This window comes from Anolis sagrei, chromosome X (genome assembly GCF_037176765.1).
Source record: "Anolis sagrei isolate rAnoSag1 chromosome X, rAnoSag1.mat, whole genome shotgun sequence".
NCBI classification, from domain to species: Eukaryota; Metazoa; Chordata; class Lepidosauria; order Squamata; family Dactyloidae; genus Anolis; species Anolis sagrei.
Window position 1 is genome coordinate 99,525,176 of NC_090034.1, and position 22,409 is coordinate 99,547,584.

The 22,409-nt window shown below is 46.7% G+C and overlaps 1 protein-coding gene across 1 annotated transcript in view; it reads left to right on the forward strand.

Moving 5' to 3' along the window:
- LOC137094868 (calpain-12-like) overlaps positions 1-6,832 on the forward strand; it is a 31,303-nt gene extending 24,471 nt beyond the window's left edge. The window contains exons 13-20 of the mRNA XM_067460787.1: positions 119-176; positions 621-685; positions 1,288-1,295; positions 2,430-2,493; positions 3,948-4,026; positions 4,284-4,400; positions 4,708-4,766; positions 6,134-6,832. Coding sequence (XP_067316888.1) covers positions 119-176; positions 621-685; positions 1,288-1,295; positions 2,430-2,493; positions 3,948-4,026; positions 4,284-4,400; positions 4,708-4,766; positions 6,134-6,160 — 477 coding nt within the window. The 3' untranslated portion in view covers positions 6,161-6,832. The remainder of the gene's footprint in view (positions 1-118; positions 177-620; positions 686-1,287; positions 1,296-2,429; positions 2,494-3,947; positions 4,027-4,283; positions 4,401-4,707; positions 4,767-6,133) is intronic.
- Positions 6,833-22,409: the final 15,577 nt, after the last annotated feature.

Below are 22,409 nucleotides of genomic sequence, written 5' to 3' on the forward strand. Positions count from 1 at the left end.
AAAAGTTGGGAACCATTGGACGATTGATTAGCCCTGATCCTGGCTGGCACAAAGAAGATGGAGATGTTCATTGGCCTGGCTGTGTGGCTGACCATTCTTACATTTTTGTTTCTCACAGGACCAAGAAGTGGATGCCAATCAATTCCAACGCATCTTGAACGAAAGTATGACTGCATGTGAGTACCTCTCTCTCCCCTTTCTTTGAATTCGGACCCTAGAACTTGAAATCACAAGGAAACTTGACATTCACTTCATCCCCTACCGTTGATGTGATTCACTTCCTCTCCCATTCTTTACTGTGGGTTAAGAGGAAACGCAGCAATTGTAGTGATAGGCCCACAGCAAGGAGGGAAACACTGATTTACTTCCTTCTTGCACTTGAGAAAGATTTCAAAAGTTTGCTCCTTGCTGAATGAGATTAGAAGGGTTTTTACACATTTTTTCCCTTTCAGTATTTTTAGGTGAAAAATTGAAGGACGTTTTTAAAAAATGTATTTTGTGCAAAAAGATCTTCAGTACAATTTAAAACTAGGTATTTCTGGGATAAAAACAGAACACTTTTCTCATGTACAATATAAAAATACAAAAAAAGCAGTCAACAAAATAACCCTTTTTTCCAGTGACATTCTTGGAGACGGATGGCTTTTCCAGGGAGCAGTGCGAGAAAATCATCCGGCATTTCAGTGTATCCTTCTGGTGTAAAGTAAGCAGGGAGTCATCACTCAAAGGAAGCCTAAGAGTTGAAAGGAACCCAATGATTCTGATCTGAGCTTTAGCACAGCAGGTTAACAACCAGTTGCAGTAAATCTTGCCAACTGGAAGGTTGACAGTTTGAAGCCCGGGTCAAGGTGAGCTCCTGGCCTTTATAATAATAATAATAATAATAATAATAATAAGCCTTTATTTATACCCCGCTAACATCTCCCGAAGGACTTGGTGCGGCTTATTAAAATGCTGAACTTGACAGGTGAGATAGATAGGTTTTTGGAGATAGGTGCGGTGTGCAGACAATCTTAAATCTCTAGTAAAGTGCAATTGGGACATGATGCTAGGAGTTTCCTATTCTGGGAAGGCACACTGGAACAAGCTCTTCCTAAAGACTGCCAATGTTGGGGCTTGTCTGATATCCTTGGGGAGAGAGTTCCAGAGTCGGGGGGCCACCACGGAGAAGGCCCTGTCCCATGTCCCCACCAATCATGCTTGCGACGCAGGTGGAATCGTGAGCAGGGCCTCTCCAGATGATCGGAGAGATCGTGTGGGTTCATATACGGAGATGCGGTCACGCAGGTAGGTGGGTCCCAAACCATTTAGGGCTTTGTAGGTAAGCACCAGGGCCCCTGGTGGCTCAGTGGGTTAAAGCACTGAGCTGCTGAGCTTGTTGATCGAAAGGTCGCAGGTTCAATTCCGGGGAGCGGCGTGAGCTTCCGCTGTCAGCCCTAGCTTCTGCCAACCTAGCAGTTCGAAAACATGCAAATGTGAGTAGATCAATAGGTACCGCTCTGGCGGGAAGGTAACGGCGCTCCATGCAGTCATGCTGGCCACATGACCTTGGAGGTGTCTACGGACAGCGCTGGCTCTTCGGCTTAGAAATAGAGATGAGCACCACACCCCAGAGTCAGACATGACTGGACTTAATGTCAGGGGACTACCTTTACCTTTACCTTTAGGTAAGCACCTGCACCTTGAATTGGGACCGGAAAATGAACAGCAGCCATTGGAGCTCCTTAAACAGGAGGGTTGACTTCTCCCTGTAAGGAGCACCAGTTCACAACCTGGCCGCCGCCCGTTGGACCAGTCGGAATTTCCAGGCCGTTTTCAAGGGCAGCCCCACGTAGAGCGCATTACAGTAGTCCAATCTGGAGGTGACTTTAGCCCAGCTTCTGCCTACCTAGCAGTTTCGAAAACAGCAAAGTGAGTAGATAAATAGGCACTGCTTTAAGCGGGGAGGTATTTAAGGCACCCATAAAGAAATTCCAGAAAAAATGCCAGCAATTTGATTGAGGAGGAAGTTTACAACAAAGCCCTTTGGCAGGGAAAGGGGAGCAACAGCACCCCCTGTGGCCGGAACTAAGCACAGCCTCCAAGATGCTGAAGATGGGAATGCCTATATATATCTCTATCTGTGTACAGTGTCTGTCTTGTCAGTGTATAACGGCATTGAATGTTTGCTGTATATGCATTCTGTGATCCGCTCTGAGTCCCCTTCGGGGTGAAAAGGGTGGAATATAAATACTCTAAATAAATAAATAAATTCATCTAGGCCGATTTCCTGCTTGTACTGGAATCCACAACTAAACCATAAAATAAATACACTCCATCTTTCACACAATAGCACTTCAAATATTGGGAAATGTCTATCATATCTGAAGGACTGTAATTTGGATCATACGATGCACCATTTGCTTCTCCTTAACTATACCACAGAGCAGGAAAACAAACAAGTTGACTTTGCATGATTTTCAGCAGTTTTCCTGTAGGATGCAAGAATGGCAGGTGAGTGTATATTCAGAAAACAGTTTCTCTGAATGCATCTATACTACAGAATCACAACATTTTGATACCACTTTAAGTCTATCCCAGTGGTTATCAACCGGGGGTCAGGACCTCTGGGAAGAAGGTCACAAGAGACATGTCAGAGGGGTTGCCAAAGACCATCAGAAAACACAGTATTTTCTCTTGGTCTTGGGGGTTCTGTGTGGGAAGTTTGGCCCAATTTTGGTGGGGTTCAGAATGCTCTTTGATTGTAGGTGAACTATAAATCCCAGCAACGACAACACCCAAATATCAAGAGGTGGGGTTCAGAATGCTCTTTGATTGTAGGTGAACTATAAATCCCAGCGACAACACCCAAATATCAAGGTCTATTTTAACCAAACTCCGCCAGTGTTCACATTTGGACATATTGAGTACTTGTGCCAAATTTGGTCCAGATCCATCATTGCTTGAGCCCACAGTAATCTCTGGATGTAGGCGAACTACAACTCCAAATCTCAAGGTCAATGCCCACCAAACCTTTCCAGTATTTTCTGTTGGTCGTGGGAGTTCTGTGTGCCTAGTTTGGTTCAATTACATTGTTGGTGGAGTTCAGAATGCTCTTTGATTGTAAGTGAACTATAAATCCCAGCAACTACAACTCCCAAATGTCAAGATCTATTTTCCCCAAACCCCACCAGTGTTCACATTTGGGCATATGGGGTGTTGGTGCCAAGTTTGTTTCCAGATCCATCATTGTTTGAATCCACAGTGCTCCCTGGATGTAGATGAACGATAACTCCAAAACTCAAGGTCAATATCCACCAAACCCTTTCAGTATTTTCTACTGGTCATGGGATTTCTGTGTGCCAAGTTTAGTTCAATTCCATCGTTGGTGGGGTTCAGAATGCTCTCTGATTGAAGGTGAACTATAAATCCTAGGAACTACAACTCCCAAATCACAAAATCAATCCCCCCCCCCAAACCCATCAATATTCAAATTTGGGTGTATTAGGTATTTGTGCCAAGTTTGGTCCAGTGAATGAAATTTGGAAATTTTAGGTATTTGGGCCAAGTTTGGTCCAGTGAATGAAATTTGGAAATTTGGTCCAGTCCAATGAAAATACATCCTGCATATCAAATATTTACATTATGATTCATAACAGTAGCAAAATGACACTTGTGAAGTAGCAATGAAAATAATGTTATGGTTGGGGGGTCACCATAACATGAGGAACTGTACTAAGGGGTTATGGCATTGGGAAGGTTGAGAAGCATTGGTGTATCCAATGTTATCTTGGGAATTGTAGGTCCGTTGTCCTAAGGCACGGTGCCAGAGACAACACACAGAGAATTCTAATTGCCACTCGAAAGTACACACAGACATTGAAAGAGATTAAAAACAACATTGCATTGACTCTTGTACATATATTGCAGGTAGGAAGGCGTTAATCTGTGTTTTATGTTCTTCCCAGCATATATTCCTGGTTTACGATGCAGACAAGTCCGGCAGCATGAACACCCATGAAATCCGGCTGGCGTTGGACGCTGCAGGTGAATAGGATAGAATAGTATATTTCCTCGAGTAGGCGTGGGCAAACTTTGGCCCTCCAGGTGTTTTGGACTTCAACTCCCACAATTCCTGGCCTTCAACTCCCACAATTCCTGGGGAAAAGGAAGGAACCTGAGGCCAGGAATTGTGGGAGTTGAAGTCCAAAACACCTGGAGGGCCAAAGTTTGCCCATGCCAATTCTACATAATCAGGGAACATGAAGTTGTATTAAAATATTGCTGCTTCTGCTTTGATGCAGGATTCCACTTAAATAATCGGACAACGGAGGCCCTTGTGAAAAAATACGGCAACCCCTGGCTCCAGATAGACTTCGACAGCTTTGTTTCCCTGATGGTGCACCTGGAAAGTGTTTTCAGTAAGGCCAGAAAGATCACTCAAGTGTCCTTGTTCTCATTCTTCCTTCAGTATACTTAAACTCCACAAGTTATCTTATCCATAGTCCAAGAAGCACAAAACTGGGACCCAACGAGTTGCAATGGTCAGTTCCAGATTCAGGAGGCATGGCTTCCTAACCAGCCAGATTCAAAAGCCTTTGACCTTTGCCAATTTTTGTGACCCTGAGATTGAGCCAAGGGGACCCCTTTTAGGGTTGGGACTCACGGCTAAAGCAGTGCCCTTAAGGAATTGTTATCCTGATATGAAGTATCTGTTTCTTTCACTAGTGTGGTGCAAAAAACATGATACCAACGGAAATGGAGTTGTCTACATGCCAGAAAAAGAGGTAAGCAAATGGGGATAAATTGTAGCCTTTTTTATAGATCACTAGCTGTACCCGCCACACATTGCTGTGGTCAACCTTCTTTCTTTTTCTTTCTTTCTTTCTTTCTTTCTTTCTCTCTCTCTCTCTCTCTCTTTCTCTCCTTCCTTCCCCCTCTTTACTTTGTTCCTTCCCCTTTTTTTCTTTCCTTCTTCCTTCCTTCTCTACCTCTTTCCTTCCTTTCCCCTTTATCTTTCCATTCCCTTTTCTCTCCTTTCTTCCTTCTCTTCCTCTACTTTCTTCCTTCTCTACCTCTTTCTTTCCTTCTTCCCTTCGCTCTTTGCCTCCATCCATCCTTCCTTTTCTCTCTCCTTCTTTCTTTCCCTCCCTCTTTCTTTATCTCCTTTCTTCCTTCTCTACCTCTTTCTTTCCTTCTTTCTTTCACTCTTTGCTTCCATCCTTCCTTCTTTCTTTCCTTCTTTCTTACTCTCCTTTCTTCCCTCCCTCTTTCCTTCGTTCCCTTTTTTCTTTCCTTCTCTACCTCTTTCCTTCCTTCCCCCTTTATTTTTCCATTCCCTTTTCTCTCCTTTCTTCCTTCTCTACCTCTTTCTTTTCTTCCTCCCTTCGCTCTTTGCTTCCATCCTTCCTTCTCTTTCCTTCTTTCTTTCCCTCCCTCTTTCTTTCTCTCCTTTCTTCCCTGCCTCTTTCCTTAGTTCCTTCCCTTTTTTCTTTCCTTCTCTCCTTCTTTCTTTCTCTACCTCTTTCCTTCCTTCCCTCTTTATCTTTCCATTCCCTTTTCTCTCCTTTCTTCCTTCTCTACCTCTTTCTTTCCTTCCTCCCTTCACTCTTTGCTTCCATCCTTCCTTCTCTCTTTCCTTCTTTCTTTATCTCCCTCTTTCCTCCGTTCCTTCCCTTTTTATTCTTTCCTTCTCCCCTTCTTTCCTTTTCTATCTCTTTCCTTCCCTCTCCTCTTTATCTTTCCATTCCTTTTTCTCTCCTTTCTTCCTTCTCTACCTCTTTCTTTCCTTCTTCCCTTCGCTGTTTGCCTCCTTCCTTCCTTCCTTCCTTCCTTCCTTCCTTCCTTCCTTCCTTCCTTCCTTCCTTCTCTCCTTCTTTCTTTCCCTCCCTCTTTCCTTCTCTCCCTTCTTTCTTCTCGACCTCTTTCCTTCTTTCTTTCCCTTCCTCTTTCTTTCTCCCCTTTCTTCCCTCCCTCTTTCCTTCATTCGCTTTTTTTTCTTTCCTTCTCTACCTCTTGCCTTGGCACCATCAGTAAAGGAGAGAGGGAGACCCAAAAATGTGGGCCTGGGGTAGCCAAGGGTCTGCCTGCCCATTAAAGCCGAATCCACAAGGTCAACAAAAGCTCACTTGTTGGTTTTCTTTCTTTCTTTCAGTGGATGGCACTGGCCAGTTTCCCTTGATTTGGAAGAGATCTCCTTGCCAACGCCTGCTTTCTTCATCCCCTGCTGATGACCATTGCACTTCATTATATTCACAGAGCATTAATTACACTTAATTACAGGAGCCCTCAGTGGCGCAGTGGGTTAAACCCTTGTGCCAGCAGGACTGAAGACTGACAGGTCAGAGGTTTGAATCCGGGGAGAGCACGGATGAGCTCCCTCTGTCAGCTCCAGCTCCTCATGCAGGGTCATGAGAGAAGCCTCCCACAAGGATGGCAAAACATCAAAACATCCGGGCGTCCCCTGGGCAACGTCCTTGCAGACGGCCAATTCTCTCACACCAGAAGCGACTTGCAGTTTCTCAAGTCACTCCTGATATGAAAAAAAATGACACTTCTCAAATTCGACAACCAGAATAAACACATCACAGAAGACAATTTCTTTGGATCGTGTCATGCAATGGATGATTACAGCGGAAAAGAAAAGCAATACAAAGAGAACTGTGAAGCATATATATTGATTAGAAAATCACTACATATAATTCTTCTATTGAGGATAGCGACACTGACATTCTAAATTGTGCCTTTAATTGAGTTCTGTTCTAAAATTGTATTCCAAATATTGAATCCTGAGTCTTATTTCGGGGAGAAAAATCAAGGTATCGTTCCAGTAAATAAAATGATTGATGCAATACTTTTCTATGTATCCACATATACATAAGGATTAGCTCCTGTGATGCGCCTCACAAGTTGCAAGGCAAGCCCATTTGCCCTAGAAACCCACACCATATACCTCGTATGGCAATGGATAGGATTTTGAGTTAAGGGGACCCTACGAAGAATGAGGGACTTCCTAGTCACCTTGTCGTCAACAAACCCTGCTCAAGTCTTCCAGACTCAGAGCAGCCATGGCTTCTTGAATTGAGTCCATCCATCTAAAACAGGCATGGGCATACTTTGGTCCTCTAGGTGTTTTGGATTATAACTCCCACAATTCCTAACAACCTCAGGCGCTTTCTATTACGGTCTTTATATCACAAAATAAAAAATGTATAGGTAAAGGTAAAGGTTTTCCTCTGACATTAAGTCCAATCGTGTCCGACTCTGGGGGTTGGTGGTCATCTCCATTTCTAAACTGAAGAGCCGGCATTGTCCGTAGACACCTCCTAGGTCATGTGGCCGGCATGACTGCATGGAGCGCCCTTACCTTCCCACCGGAGCAGTACCTATTGATCTACTCACATTTGCATGTTTTTGAACTGCTAGGTTGGCAGAAGCTGGGGCTAACAGCGGGAACTCATGCCACTCCCCAGATTTGAACCTGCAACCTTTCGATCAGCAAGTTCAGCAGCTCAGCACCACCAGGGACTCCAGATCTCAAATGAGTTGATCTCCTTCGAGTTCACCTATATATTGTCCCGTTTTCACAACCATACATCGAAATCGATATATGATCATATGGACAACCCTATGGTCTCCAATGATATATCTTTATCAACTTTAGTATTTCCACACTCTTGTGTATTTTTATATTTTAAAAAATCTATCAAGTGACCTTTACAGTGACCTCCAAGGGGTCCCAACCCCCAGATTGAGAATGCTGATTTACAGGATGCTAATCTAGATAGCTTCTTTGTCTATTGAATGCAGTACTACATAGCAGAGAAGGCAAAAATCACATGAGCATTTTTCATCTACACTGAAGAGTTCATGCAATTTGATGCCCCTTTACCTACCTTGGGTCAATGCTATGGAATCATAGCCAGGGGCGGCTCGTCCATTACGCGAAGTAAGCGGTCGCAGAACACTTTTTTTTTTGCCAGGGGCGCAGAGGCGCCTCTGTAAATGCCCCTCAACTGCCACTTGAGGAGCGCCCCCTCAACTCACAACAGTCCTAGCAGTCTGGGCAGAGCCTCGGCTTTCTTGCCTCGCTGCCAGGCGATCCTCTTCCCAAAGGGGCCAGGCCATTGAGCCTCGCCTAGCCCCTCTTGTTCCTGCTCCACCCGGCCACCTCCACTCCCTCCTTTGTTTTTGCGCCTACCTTCAGGAAAGGTGGGCATCTCCACCTCTGTCTCTCTCTCTCTTGGTCCCAATGGCTGAGGAGAAAGTCAGGAGAAGAGGTGATTTTTGGTGCACACGCTGGGGTCTTCAGGCACGCCTCCGGACCCAAAGCGGGCCAGGCAAGGGAACAAGTGCGGCAAGTGTAGTTACTGGGATGTATAGTTCACCTACAATCAAAGAACATTCTGAACTCCACCAATGATGGAATTGAACCAAATATGGTACAAAGAACTCATGATATATATGAAAATATAGATCAATGATTGGTTGGGGGGGGGGCATCAAAATACTGTTTGCTTACTGTTGAAAATTACCTAGGGCTGCCTCTGATCATGGCAGTTGTAGCTTTCCAAGATCTTTATCCTTTTCTGTCAAAGAATGCTGGTACCAAACTAAAGCCCAGGATTCCAAAACATTGAGCCATGGCACTTAAAGTGGTGTCAAACCACATTCAATCTACAGTGTACACATATCATATGGAATGGCAACTAGTCCACATGCTTTGAAGTTCCCTGAACAGCTGTCCAAAGAGTGATGGCACTGGATGCACCAATGCTATGCAGCAGCTGCTTGCTAGTCTCTATGGGAAAGCATGAGAAAAATTAAGATCTTGATCGCAGCTAACCCAGGCTTTACTGACAAAACACAAAATCAGTATCAAAGATATCTCTCTCCTTAAGCCAGAGGTGAGCAAAGTGTGGCTTGTGGGATGCATGCAGTCCCCAAGGTTATTTTATGTGTCCCACCAGAAAGTCATATAGAGGCAAAAATGATATATTTGCTATAACGCTATAAGGACTTCCAGATAGGGAAATGTGATCCTCTAGGTTCGGTGGCATCTGCTCTAGAATTATAGAATCATAGCGTTGGAAGAGACCTCGTGGGCCATTCAGTCCAACCCCATTCTGCCAAGAAGCAGGAAAATCGCATTCAAATCACCCCCGACAGATGGCCATCGATTCTTTGTTTAAAAGCCTCCATAGAAGGAGCCTCCACCACACTCTGAGACAGAGAGTTCCACAGCTGAACAGGTCTCACTGTCAGGAAGTTCTTCCTAATGCTCAGGTGGAATCTCCTTTTCTATAGTTTGAAGCCATTGCTCCACATCCTAGTCTCCAGGGCACCAAAAAACAAGCTTGCTCCCTCCTCCCTGTGACTTCCCCTCATGTATTGATACATGGCCCTCATCATATCTCCACTTAGCCTTCTCTTCTTGAGGCTAAACATGTCCAGCTCTTTAAGCCGCTCCTCATAGGGCTTGTTCTCCAGACCCTTGATCGTTTTAGTCACCCTCCTCTGCACACATTCCAGCTTGTCATTATCTCTCTTTAATTGTGGTGCCCTGAATTGGACACAGTATTCCAGGTGTGGTCTAACCAAGGTAGAATAGAAGGGTAGCATGACTTCCCTGGATTTAGACACTAGGCTCCTATTGATGCAGGCCAAAATCCCATTGGCTTTTTAAGCTGCAGCATCACATTGTTGGCTCATGATTAACTTGTTGTCTACAAGGACTTTTCCATACGTCCTGCTGTCGAGCCAGGCATCGTCCCCCATTCTCTATCTTTACATTTCATTTTTTTTTCTGCCTAAGTGAAGAATCTCGCATTTCCCCCCATTGAACTTCATTGTGTTAGTTTTGGCCATTCATCTCTCTAATCTGTTCTGATCGTTTTGAATTCTGCTCCTGTCTTCTGGGGTATTGGCTCTTCCTCCCAATTTGGTGTCATCTGCAAACTTGATGATCATGCCTTCATCTAAGTCATTAATGAAGATCCTGAACAGGACCAGGCCCAGGATGGAGCCCTGCTGATGGCACTCCGCTCATCATTTCTTTCCAGGATGAAGAGGAAGCCAGGGGGAAAATCACCGTTTGTTCGCTTAACCAATTACAGATCCACCTACTTAAATACTTAGGCAATCTCTCATAGTCTGAGGATGATGGTCCTCCAAGTGCAGTATTCTAGTGGTAGGTCCATAGGTGCACCTAGAGGATCATCTTCTCCCACAGTGAGGGCATCGGTTTCCAGGTGGAAGGTGGTCCCGGTCAGGGTTGGCTTGACGGCACATTTGACTAGTTTGTTTGCCAGGTCATGGGGGACTTTGTCGTAGGCCTTACTGAAATCCAGGTACGCTACATCCAAGGGATTCCCTGCATCTACCCAGCTTGTAACTCTATCGAGATACTGAGATATACATCTAGAACGCAAATAAGGAAAAATCCTTTGGCAAAAATGGGCCATGCGTGCAAATAAGAACATAACCTGGTAGTCAATTCAACTGGTCACGGTGACTTTGTGCCTATCAATCATATAAACTGACAAAAAGTCTTTACATCTTTTTACAATAGTCTATATTGCAATGACAACGATGCAAACAAGAAGACAACTTGGAGGCCAGTTCAACTAGTCACCGTGACTTTGTTCCCATCAATCATATAAACCGACATTGGAAGTAAAAGGAAATAACTAGGGTTGGGTAGTAGAACTGGAACAAATGTCACCGTGACTTTGTGCCCAGAAGTCATCTAAACCGAGATTGGAAGTACAAGGAAATAGCTGGGGTTGAGTAGCACAACTAGTAAAAATGTAAGGGCTAGCAACTACACACAAGCAGTTTCACAAGGCCTAATATACACAGCAATTTTAGGGTTGACTCCCAAAATATTTCAGGAAAGGCGAATCTGCTTACTTTCTGAATCAGAGCTGAATGGGGCATAGAGCCAAACTGTATCCCTTAGAGCAGTGGCTCCCAACCTTTAAGAGGCCGTCGACCACTGAGACAAATACTGGATACATCGTGGACCATCCAGATCAAGCAACCCCTCTTCCCACAACTGGACTGTAACTGAGTACAACCCATACTTTTTCTTTCCTTCTTCCTTGAAGGGTGAAAAATTAAGAGGGGACAATCTGGCATGAAACCCCTTCTGACTTCCTTGGAGTCCAGGGCCAAGGGTGATCGGGCCTATCTAGATTTTTAATGCCATAATCTATAAATAAGGCTACAATTTTCCCCATTTGCTAATCTTTTTTGCGGCATGTAGACAACTCCATCTCCATTGGTATTACTGTTATCACAGGATGAGACTCTGATTTCCGAGGTCACAACATGGCTTTTGGAGCAACCTGTCAACGTATACAAGTGAGGTGTTTTGTTGTTTATTCATTCAGTCACTTCCGACTCTTTGTGACCTCATGCACCAGTCCAGGCCAGAGCTCCCGCTTGGCCATCACCACCCCCAGCTCCTTCAAGGTCAATCCAGTCACTTCAAGGATACCATCCATCCATCTTGCCCTTGGTTGGCCCCTCTTCCTTTTTCCATTTCTCCCAGCATCATTCTCTTCTCTAAGGTTTCCTGTCTTCTCATGATGTGGTCAAAGTACTTCATCTTTGCCTCTAATATCCTTCCCTCTAATAGAAGTCAGGCAAAATGCTGTCTGCTTACAGCCTGAATCTTAACTGTCAATTCCAAGTAGGCATTTGTATAGCATGGAGTCAGCATTTAATTCAACGGGTCCACATTATTTGGACTGCCGATAGAGGTTGTCATCCAATTTTGCCGCTTTAGCCTAACTTCAATGTGGTGAAAGTTAGCTCTTTGTGATTGGAATGTTATGTCATCTGTGGCAATGTTGCCAAGGTTTTTTATTGGGAAGATCAACATCTTAGACCAAATGTCCCCCAAAAGGAAGTACATCGGTACACACCCAGAATAAACACCGTTCTGGCACACTATAAAACGGTCTCAGAAAAGAAGAGAGCCCAAAGATTGACTCAGTCATGGCTACCCGCGGCATTACCATTCAACTCCATTCCTGCCCTGATACCATCAAGGAAGATGGACAAGTTCAACCCTTCAAAGCGCAAAACTACAGGGAGCTGAAGCAAGAATGCCTTCAAAAGAAAAGCCTCTTTGAAGACCCCGAATTCGAAGCCTCTCTACAATCACTTGGATACGATATCCGGAACCCTGATACTTGGAGATACTCAAAGCTATCTTGGTAGAGACCAGGGGTGAGTTTTTTAATTTTTTTATTGTGTCAGAAGCAACTTGAGACTATACTGCAAGTCATTTCTGATGTGAGAGAATTGGCCGTCCACAGAGACGTTGCCCAGGGGGCTTCTCTCATGTCCCAATGGTGAGTTACAAATAAATTAGTAGGTGTCAGAAACAGATTCCAGGAGAAACAGTTTACTACTAGTGAAGTGTTAGTGGAGGAGCCGATCAGTATGGCAGGTAAAGCCGTCTACAGAGACGTTGCCCAGGGGATTTCTCTCTTGTCCCAACGGGGAATTACAAATAGATTAGTAGGTATCAGAAACGGATCCCAGGAAAAAGAGTTTACTACGAGCGACGTGTTAGTGGAGGAGCCGATCAGTATGGCAGGTAAGACTGTCTACAGAGACGTTGCCCAGGGGGCTTACCTCATGTCACTATCGTGTGAAGCTTTCTGTTGCTTCAGAAGAAAAATATTTTTAAAACTTTCTTTACACAGGATATTGTCACTATTGGGAGGCCCCACTTCATCAATGAAGGAATGACTCTGCAAGATGTAAGGCAGTTTGGTCTAGGTAAGGCAGAAGAAATCCAACCTGTTCCCTGCTGTGACTTCATTTTTCACTCTTCAGTTTAGCAGTTTTTTTCCCCTTGGGCAGTGTTCCGTTATCCAGACTGTCACTAGGGAGTACCAGACGGAGAAGGATAGTCCATTTTATGGGGGTGGAGGGTGAGCTGAAGGAGGAAAACCATTTCCCCCTGTTTGTTGGAGCATGCAAGAAATCAGTGTGTGTGTCAACTGTAAAATGTTATGCTTGAAGCTGATTAGTTGGGCAATGCATGGGTTGATGGCTGAGCCTAGAACTTTTGGATACTGTTGCAGTTTTGTTCAGGCTCAAGCTATATAAGTGCAGTGAGACGAAGGGCTCGTCCACACAGCCCTATATCCCAGAATATCTGCTTTGAACTGAGATATCCAAGTCCACACAGCCATATATTCCATCTCAAAGCAAATATTGTGGGATTTTCTGCCTTGATATTCTGGGATATTGGGCTGTGTGGAATGGCCCTGAGTCCACACTCCGATAATGTGGGATTTCCTGCCTTGATATTCTGGAATATAGAGCTGCGTGGAAGGGACTTAACTTCATCATTTTCGATGGTATCTAAACCCAAACAAGTGCGCATAATATTATGGCCCTTCCACACAACCGTATATCCCAGAATATCAAGGCAGAAAATCCCACAATATCTCCTTTGAACTGAAATATATGGCAGTGTGGACTCAGATAACCAAGGGCCCTTCTACACAACCCTATATCCCAGAATATCAAGGCAGAAAATCCCACAATACTGAAGTCGATCCTTGTGTTCGATGACAATATCTGTTTTGAACTGGGTTATCTTGAGTCCACACCCAGGTAATGTGGGATTTTCTGCCTTGATATTTTGGGATAAATGTCTGTGTGGAAGGACCCTTCCACACAACCATATAACCCAGAATATCAAGGCAAAAAATCCTGCATTATCTGTTTTGAACTGAATTATCCGAGTCCACGCTGCCATATAATCCAGTTCAATGTGGATTTTATACAGCTGTGTGGAAGGGGCCTCACTCTGAGATTGATTTGCACTTGTATCCAGCTGAAAGCATTCATTTTTAAAAGAGGGGAGGGAGGGGGGAAGATTGTGAATGAATTACCGGTACATGTTTACTACATCTGATAGTAGTTAGAAATAAGCCGAGCCCCTGAAGGATCCCTAGCTCCTGATGCAACAGGTTGCTGCTTAAATTATGAATTATTCTTCATGTTGGCACTGATACGTTGGATAATACTTTCTATTCAAAATATTGACACAAAGGTGACTTCTCCCCCTTCCACCTGCTACAGGTGATTGCTGGTTCATGGCAGCTGCTGCATGTCTCACCTTGAATCACACATATACACAATATACATAAACACATATAAACACACAAATATATACGCACATATACACATCTTCATACACACATATGCACACACACATATATACACACACACAACACAAATATATACACGCAAACACACACGCATATACATAGATACACAAATGTATAAACACATACACATGCACAAAACACATATATACAGATTGGGCCACAGCAACGCGTGGCACAGCACAGCTACTATATAGGAAGCTACTATATAGGAAGTTAGTGAAGGTACTGCGAGTCCCATCATCTGTGGTCCATCCTCCTCCACAGTGCTCCAGGATGGAGAGTGGGTCATGGGGGCTCTGTGTGCCAAGTTTGGTCTTTATTGGTATTTGGGATGAGTGTTCCTGTGGTTTCAGGAAGTGAGTGAAGGCACTGCAAGTCCCATCATCCATCATCCATCCTCCTCCTCCAAACAGCACTGAGATGTAGAGTGGCTCAGGGGGATCTGTGTGCCAAGTTTGGTCTTGATCGGTCATTAGATGAGGTTTGCAGCAGTCTTGGGAAGGGAGTGGAGGTACTTGAAATCCCATCATCCATGGTCCGTCCTCCTTGAAAGTGCACCAGGATGTAGAGTGGGTCATGGGGGTTCTCTGTGCCAAGTTTGGTCTTTATTGGTATTTGGATAAGTGTCCCTGTGGTTTCAGGAAGTGAGTGAATGTACTGCAAGTCCCGTCATCCATCGTCCGTCCTCCTCCAAACAGCACCGGGATGTAGAGTGGCTCATGGAGCTCTGTGTCCCAAGTTTGGTCTTGATCAGTCATTAGCTGAGGGTTGCAGCTGTTGTGGGAAGTGAGTGGAGGTACTTGAAGTCCCATCATCCATAGCCTGTTCTCCCCCAAACCTCACCAGAATGTTGAGTTGGCCATGGGGACTCTGTGTGCCAAGTTTGGTCTTTATTGGTATTTTGGGTGAGTGTCCCTGTGGTTTCAGGAAGTGAGTGAAGGTACTGCAAGTCCCATCATCCATCGTCGTAGTCCTCCTCCTCCAAACAACACCGGGATGTAGAGTGGCTCATGGGGGCTCTGTGTGCCAAGTCTGGTCTTTGTAGGTAATTGGATGAGGGTTGCAGTGGTCTCAGGAATTGAGCGAAGGTACTGCAAGTCCAATCATCCATGGTCCACCCCCCGCCAAAACACACCAGGGCGTAAAGTGGGTCATGAGAGGTCTATGTGCCAAGTTTGGTCTAGATCAGTCATTGGATGAGGGTCACAGTGGTCTCAGAAAATGAGTGATGGTACTGCAAGTCCCATCATCCATGGTCCATCCTCCTCCAAACTGCAGTAGGATGTAGAGTGAGTGAAGGTACTGCAAATCCGCCAGGCCCTTTCCTTTCTCTTTTTATCCTCTTGAAAATGTTAGAATGTTTTTTTGAGGGGTTTGGGGGTTGTTTTGTCGTGTCAGGAGCGACTTAAGAAACTGCAAATCGCTTCTGGGGTGAGAGAATTGGCCATCTGCAAGGACGTTGCCCAGGGGACGCCTGGATGATTTTGATGTTTTATCATCCTTGTGGGAGGCTTCTCTCATGTCCCCGCATGAGGAGCTGGAGCTGACAGAGGGAGCTCATCCGCCTCTCGCCGGATTCGAACCTGCGACCCGTGAGTCTTCAGTCCTGCCGGCACAAGGGTTTAACCCACTGCACAACCGGGGGCTCCTAGAACTCCCATGACCACAGAAAATGCTGGAAGGGTTTGGTGGGCATGGACCTTGAGTTTTGGAGTTGTAGTTCACCTCCACCCAGAGAGCACTGTGGACTCAAACAATGATGGATCTGGACCAAAGTTGGTAGGAATTGTCAACATGCCCAAATGTGAACCCTGGTGGAGTTTGGGGGAAATAGACCTTGACCTTTGGGAGTTGTAGTTGCTGGGATTTATAGTTCACCTACAATCAAAGAGCATTCTGAACCCCACCAACGATCGAATTGGGCCAAACTTCCCACACAGAACCCCCATGACCAATAGAGGATACTGTGTTTCCTGATGGTCTTTGGCGACCCCCAGGTTGACAAACACTGATCTAAGAGGCTTTCTCTCCCTGACCAAGTGAGCCCTTGGGGAGGGGTTCTGTTCTTTCCCCACCCCCCTCCCTCCAAGGTTCCCCCCCCCCCGCTCCCCCCCCTCTTTTTATTTTCGGGTCCTTTTCCCCTCAGGTCGTGGCATGAGAGAACTGGCCTTCCTGGTACATTCTTGAGACTGTGATGTTGATTCCTCTCATGATCTGATCACCCTGCTTAATATATCCTATATGCATGGAGGGGGGGGGGGGGGGTTGCTAGGGCAGACCCTCTCTCACTCAGGCTCAGCCCCCCCCCCGAACCAAACTCAGCCCCCCCCCCCCCCCCCGGATCAAACTATAGTCCTGACGCGGGACTTTACAAACAGGGGAAGAAGACGACGACATACTGACCTGAGGTGGTAATAATAATATGTAGTCCAATGAAAATAAAAGACAATAGTGTGCCATGTTTGGTTCAATTCCATCATTGGTGGTGTTCAGAATGCTCTTTGATTGTAGGTGAACTATACATCCCAGCAACTACAAGTCCCAAATGACAAATTCAATCGTTTTTTAAAACTCTTAACAACCACCATGTCGGATGACACAGAGAAGCCACTGAAATCCCCAAACATGTGGACTGGACAATTCAAATAGAAAGGAGGAAATCATGACCACAAACAAAATCTGGCTACCAGTATAAAAAAACCCTCTAAAATCAGGATAGTAAATAAAGAGTAAAACTCAAAAAACAGGGGAATTCCAGACAGGAATCAATCAGGGCCAGGGAACACCTCCAAAAAATGGATTCTCTCAGGCACCAACCAGCCAGGCTTTGAAGCTGCAAGGCTACTCAAGGTTCATCAAGGGGGCTAATTGCAACCTTCACCCTTGCAACCTCAAGCAGAGAGGAGTCCTGTCTCCCTCCCTGGACCTCATTCCACAGATACATAAAGCTCACTTGCCTAGTTTCCAACAGACCTCACAACCTCTGAGGATGCTGCCATAGATGCAGGCGAAACGTCAGGAGAGAATGCTTCTGGAACACGGCCAGGCAGTTCAGAAAACTCACAGCAACACATGCTCTGTAGTTGACAAGCCCGTCTGAGTTGCTCAATGTCAGGTAGATCCGTGGTTCTCAACCTTTCTGATGCCGCGACCCCTTAATCCAGTTCTATATGTTGTGCTGACCCCCAACCATGAAAGTATTGTCGTTGCTACTTCATAACTGCAATTTTGTTACTGTTAGGAATCATCATGTAAATAACTGATATGTAAGATGTATTTTAATTCAGTGGATCAAATTTGGCACAAATACCCGATATGCCCACATTTGAATACTGGTGGAGTGGGGTGGGGGGACTGATTTTGTCATTTGGGAGTTGTAGTTGCTGGGATGTATAGTTCACCTACAATCAAAGAGCATTCTGAACTCCACCAATGATGGAATTGAACGAAACGTGGCACACAGGACTCCCTTGACCCAACAGAAAACATAAGACAGGGTTGGTGGGCATTGGGTTTGAGAGTTCTGGTTCACTTCCCTCCAGAGAGCACTGTGGGCTCACACAATGATGGGTCACACACTCTCAGCCTCAGAAGCAAACCAAGGAAGGCAAACAACAACAACTACTACAGAGTTAGAATCCCCGCTCAACTATAGAAAGCCATTGGACGGTTCACACACTCTCAGCCTCAGAGTCAAACCAAGGTATGACAACAACAACAGAGTTAGAATCCCTGCTCAACCATAGAAAGCCATTGGATGGGTCACATACCCTCAGCCTCAGAGGCAAACCAAGGAATGACTTGAAGGCAAACAACAACGAGTTAGAATCCCCACTCAAGCATAGAAAGCCATTGGATGGGTCACACACTCTCAGCCTCAGAGGCAAACCAAGGAATGACTTGAAGGCAAACAACAACAATGAGTTAGAATCCCCACTCAAGCATAGAAAGCTATTGGATGGGTCACACACTCTCAGCCTCAGAGGCAAACCAAGGAATGACTTGAAGGCAAACAACAACAATGAGTTAGAATCCCCACTCAAGCATAGAAAGCTATTGGATGGGTCACACACTCTCAGCCTCAGAGGCAAACCAAGGAATGACTTGAAGGCAAACAACAACAATGAGTTAGAATCCCCACTCAAGCATAGAAAGCTATTGGATGGGTCACACACTCTCAGCCTCAGAGGCAAACCAAGGAATGACTTGAAGGCAAACAACAACAATGAGTTAGAATCCCCACTCAAGCATAGAAAGCTATTGGATGGGTCACACACTCTCAGCCTCAGAGGCAAACCAAGGAATGACTTGAAGGCGATCAACAACAACAATGAGTTAGAATCCCTGCTCAACCATAGAAAGCCATTGGATGGGTCACATACTCTCAGCCTCAGAGGCAAACCAAGGAATGACTTGAAGGCAATCAACAAACTCTGAAGGCGGATGAGCTCCCTCTGTCAGCTCCAGCTCCTCATGCGGGGACATGAGAGAAGCCTCCCACAAGGATGATAAAACATCAAAATCATCCGGGCGTCCCCTGGGCAAAGTCCTTGCAGATGGCCAATTCTCTCACCCCAGAAGCGATTTGCAGTTTCTTAAGTCACTCCTGACACGACAAAACAACCCCCAAACCCCTCAAAAAAACATTCTAACCTTTTCAAGAGGATAAAAAGAGATTCCCTGTCGTACTCAACTATGAATTCGCACATATGGCAGTCCTGCGCCTGCGCAGGCCAGCTTCGGAACCTTCTGGAATATAAAAAAAGGCATTTTTTTTCTCCCCGCTTGGCCCCGCCCATCCTCGCGTATATAAGGCCCCTGAGCGGGGCCAGCCCCCAGTCCTCACCTAGAGAGCCTGAGTGCGAGCTTCTGTGTTAATCCGGATTGCTCCTATTCTGGTTTGTCTTGCTACTCTTTCTTTGGTTCTTCATCGATCCTTAACTGGTTCCTCATAGGCAGGGCTTCCTCCATTCCTTTGAAAGTGCGCCGACCGCCCCAATGTTTTGCCTCACACGAAGGGGTATTTCCTCAGCTTGGCTTGCCTAGGAGAGGAGGGACACCTCTCGTAGGCTTGCCCCATTTGCAGGGCCTTCACACCTCCTCATCATCATAGTGAGTCCAGGCTTAAGGTGGCCTTCTATGTGAAGCCCCTTCGACTCCCAAGCAGCCAATGTCTGCCGATTCCTTGCACTTACCTTTCAGGGTGCTCCCCTGAAAAAGGAGGCGAAAAAACGGAGGGACAAGATGGCCGCCAAGATGGCCGCCAAGGCCCTCAGCCTAACCAGAGCCTGATCAAAAAGGCGGGAACTCCACCTAGTGCCGTTTCGCGAGCCGCTTCTCAGCCTCCGTCTAGAGCAGGGGTCCCCAAACTATGGCCCACGGCCCCCCGAGGGCATTTATCCGGCCCGTGGGGTGTGGAGAAGGTTGAGAGGCGGGGTGCGAAGCAGCGTCAAAGCTGCTTCGCCGCCCCCCCCCCCCCCGCCTCAGGCTTCGCTTCTCCTGCCTCCGGGATAAGGCCTGGCTTTAGCCCAAAGGCTGGAGAAGTGGGGAGGCTGGGGGCGAAGCGGCGGGCTGCACCTGGAAGGAGGCTGGCTGGTGGGGGCCGGGCCAGGCATTTAAGGGCCCCGCTCCGCCGCACGCTGCAAGGGCTTCTCTTTTTCCCTCGCCGTGCTCGCGCTGCTCTTCATCCTCCTGCTGCTGCTCCCCGTGGGCTCCTCACTCATTCAGGACCTGGACGTCGTCGTCGAGGGAGACAGGCCTGTTGCCAGCCACAGGCCTTCTGCCATGAGCCCTTGGGGAGGGGTTCGGTTCTTTCCCCACCTCCCTCCCTCCCTCCCTCCCTCCAAGGCACCTTTACTTAAAGCTTAACTTTTGTGGCGGGAGGCCCGGTGACGCCCCTCCCCCCGCTTCCCCCCTCTTTTTTTCCGGGTCCTTTTCCCCTCCTCAGGTCGTGGCGCCTCGGGCGGGGGGGGGGGGAGGCGGAAGGTCGGGACGCGGCCTTCAACTGCAAATCGCTTCTGGTGTGAGAGAATTGGCCGCCTGCAAGGACGTTGCCCAGGGGACATTGCCCGGATGCTTTGATCTTTTACCATCCTTGTGGGAGGCTTCGCTCATGTGCCCGCATGAGGAGCTGGAGCTGACAGAGGGAGCTCATCCGCCTCTCCCCGGATTCGAACCTGCGCCCTGTCGTTCTTCAGTCCTGCCAGCACAAGGATTTAACCCACTGCGCAACCGGGGGCTCCTAGAACTCCCATGACCAACAGAAAATGCTGGAAGGCTTTGGTGGGCATGGACCAATATGGCCATCTGTCGGGGGTGCTTTGAATGGGGTTGGGCGGGATGGCCCACCAGGTCTCCTCCAACTCTAGGATTCCATCTTCGGGAGTTGGCCTTTCCTCCTCAACCAGTGGTTCTCCACCTGTGGGCCTCTCCCCAGGTGTGTTTTGGCCTCCAACTCCCAACTCCCAACTTCCTCCAGCTGGGAAACTGGCTGGGATTTCTGGGCGTGGTAGGCCAAAACACACCTGGGGAGAGACCCACTGACACCACCGGGATTGTGGTGCAGCTGGCTGAGTGTCAGCTGCATTAAGATCACTCTGACCAACACTTCATGGGTTCGAAGCCAGCCCGGGTTGGAGTGGGTTTCCAACCACAAGAAGGCGCAGAGCCAACCTTCAAGAACGGGGCCACCACAGGGAGCCCACGACATGCGAGGAGAGCGGAGGAGAGTCCACCACTGACCCCCTCCGGCCATGCCGCCTGAGCCCAGTCACAGGAGACGCCAGGGAGGACCTTCTCACAGCCACACCGGAGGCACCGGTGGAGTTCAGAATGCTCTTTCAATGTAGGTGAACTATAAATCCCTGCAACTACAACTCCCAAATGTCAAGGTCTATTTCCCCCAAACTCCACCAGTGTTCACATTTGGGCATATTGAGTTTTCATGCCAAGTTCGGTCCAGATCTATCATTGTTTGAGTCCACAGTGCGCACTGGACGTAGGTGAACTACAACTCCCGAACTCAAGGTCAATGCCCATCACACCCTTTATTATTTTCTATTGGTCATGGGAGTTCTGTGTGCCACATTTGGTTCAGTTCCCTCATGGGTGGAGTTCAGAATGCTATTTGATTGTAGGTGAGGCTGAGAGTGTGTGACCCATCCAATGTCTTTTTATGTTTGAGCGGGGATTCTAACTCTGTTGTAGTTGTTGTTGTTTGCCTTCAAGTCATTCCTTGGTTTGCCTCTGAGGCTGAGAGTGTGTGACCCATCCAATAGCTTTCTGTGCTTGAGTGGGGATCCTAACTCGTTGTTGTTTGCCTTCAAGTCATTCCTTGGTTTGCCTCTGAGGCTGAGAGTGTGTGACCCATCCAATGGCTTTCTATGGTTGAGCAGGGATTTTAACTCTGTTGTTGTTGTCATACCTTGGTTTGACTCAGAGGCTGAGAGTGTGTGAACGATCCAATGGCTTTCTATCGTTGAGCGGGGATTCTAACTCTGTAGTAGTAGTAGTAGTGGTTGTTTGCCCTCAAGTCATTCCTTGATTTGCTTCTGCGGCTGAGAGTGTGTGACCCATCATTGTGTGAGCCCACAGTGCTCTCTGGAGGGAAGTGAACCAGAACTCTCAAACCCAATGCCCACCAACCCTGTCTCATGTTTTCTGTTGGGTCAAGGGAGTCCTGTGTGGTCCAGGTTTGGTTCAGTTCCATCATTGGTGGAGTTCAGAATGCTCTTTGATTGTAGGTGAACTATACATCCCATCAACTACAACTCCCAAATGACAAAATCAGGGATTTTTTTAGTGATGGCCACTCCTTGGGTCAGTAGGTGTCTTGTGTCCAAATTTGGCGACAATGCGTCCAGTGGTTTTTGAGTTTGTTAATCCCACAAACAAACCTTTCATTTTTATTTCTGTAGATGATGATGATAAACTTTATGTTAATAATAGTAATACTAGTGAATGCATAGAACCAGGTTGTGGGAAGGGGCCCCCAAGGCGATCCAGGCCCACCCCCCTGCCACGACCCAGCTCATTCTCTGGGGCTTGGCAGCTGGTTCTGTGCTGAGTTCCTTGAGAGAGGAGAATGGGGCCAGGGAAGCACCAGAGAGTGTTGCGGATTGCAGCTCCCATCATTCCTCACAGGTCTGCTCCTATGGAGGAACATAGGCCTTGCATTGGTGGCATCGAAGGACTTGATGGTTGATTGACAAGGTGTCAACTGAGGCCTTA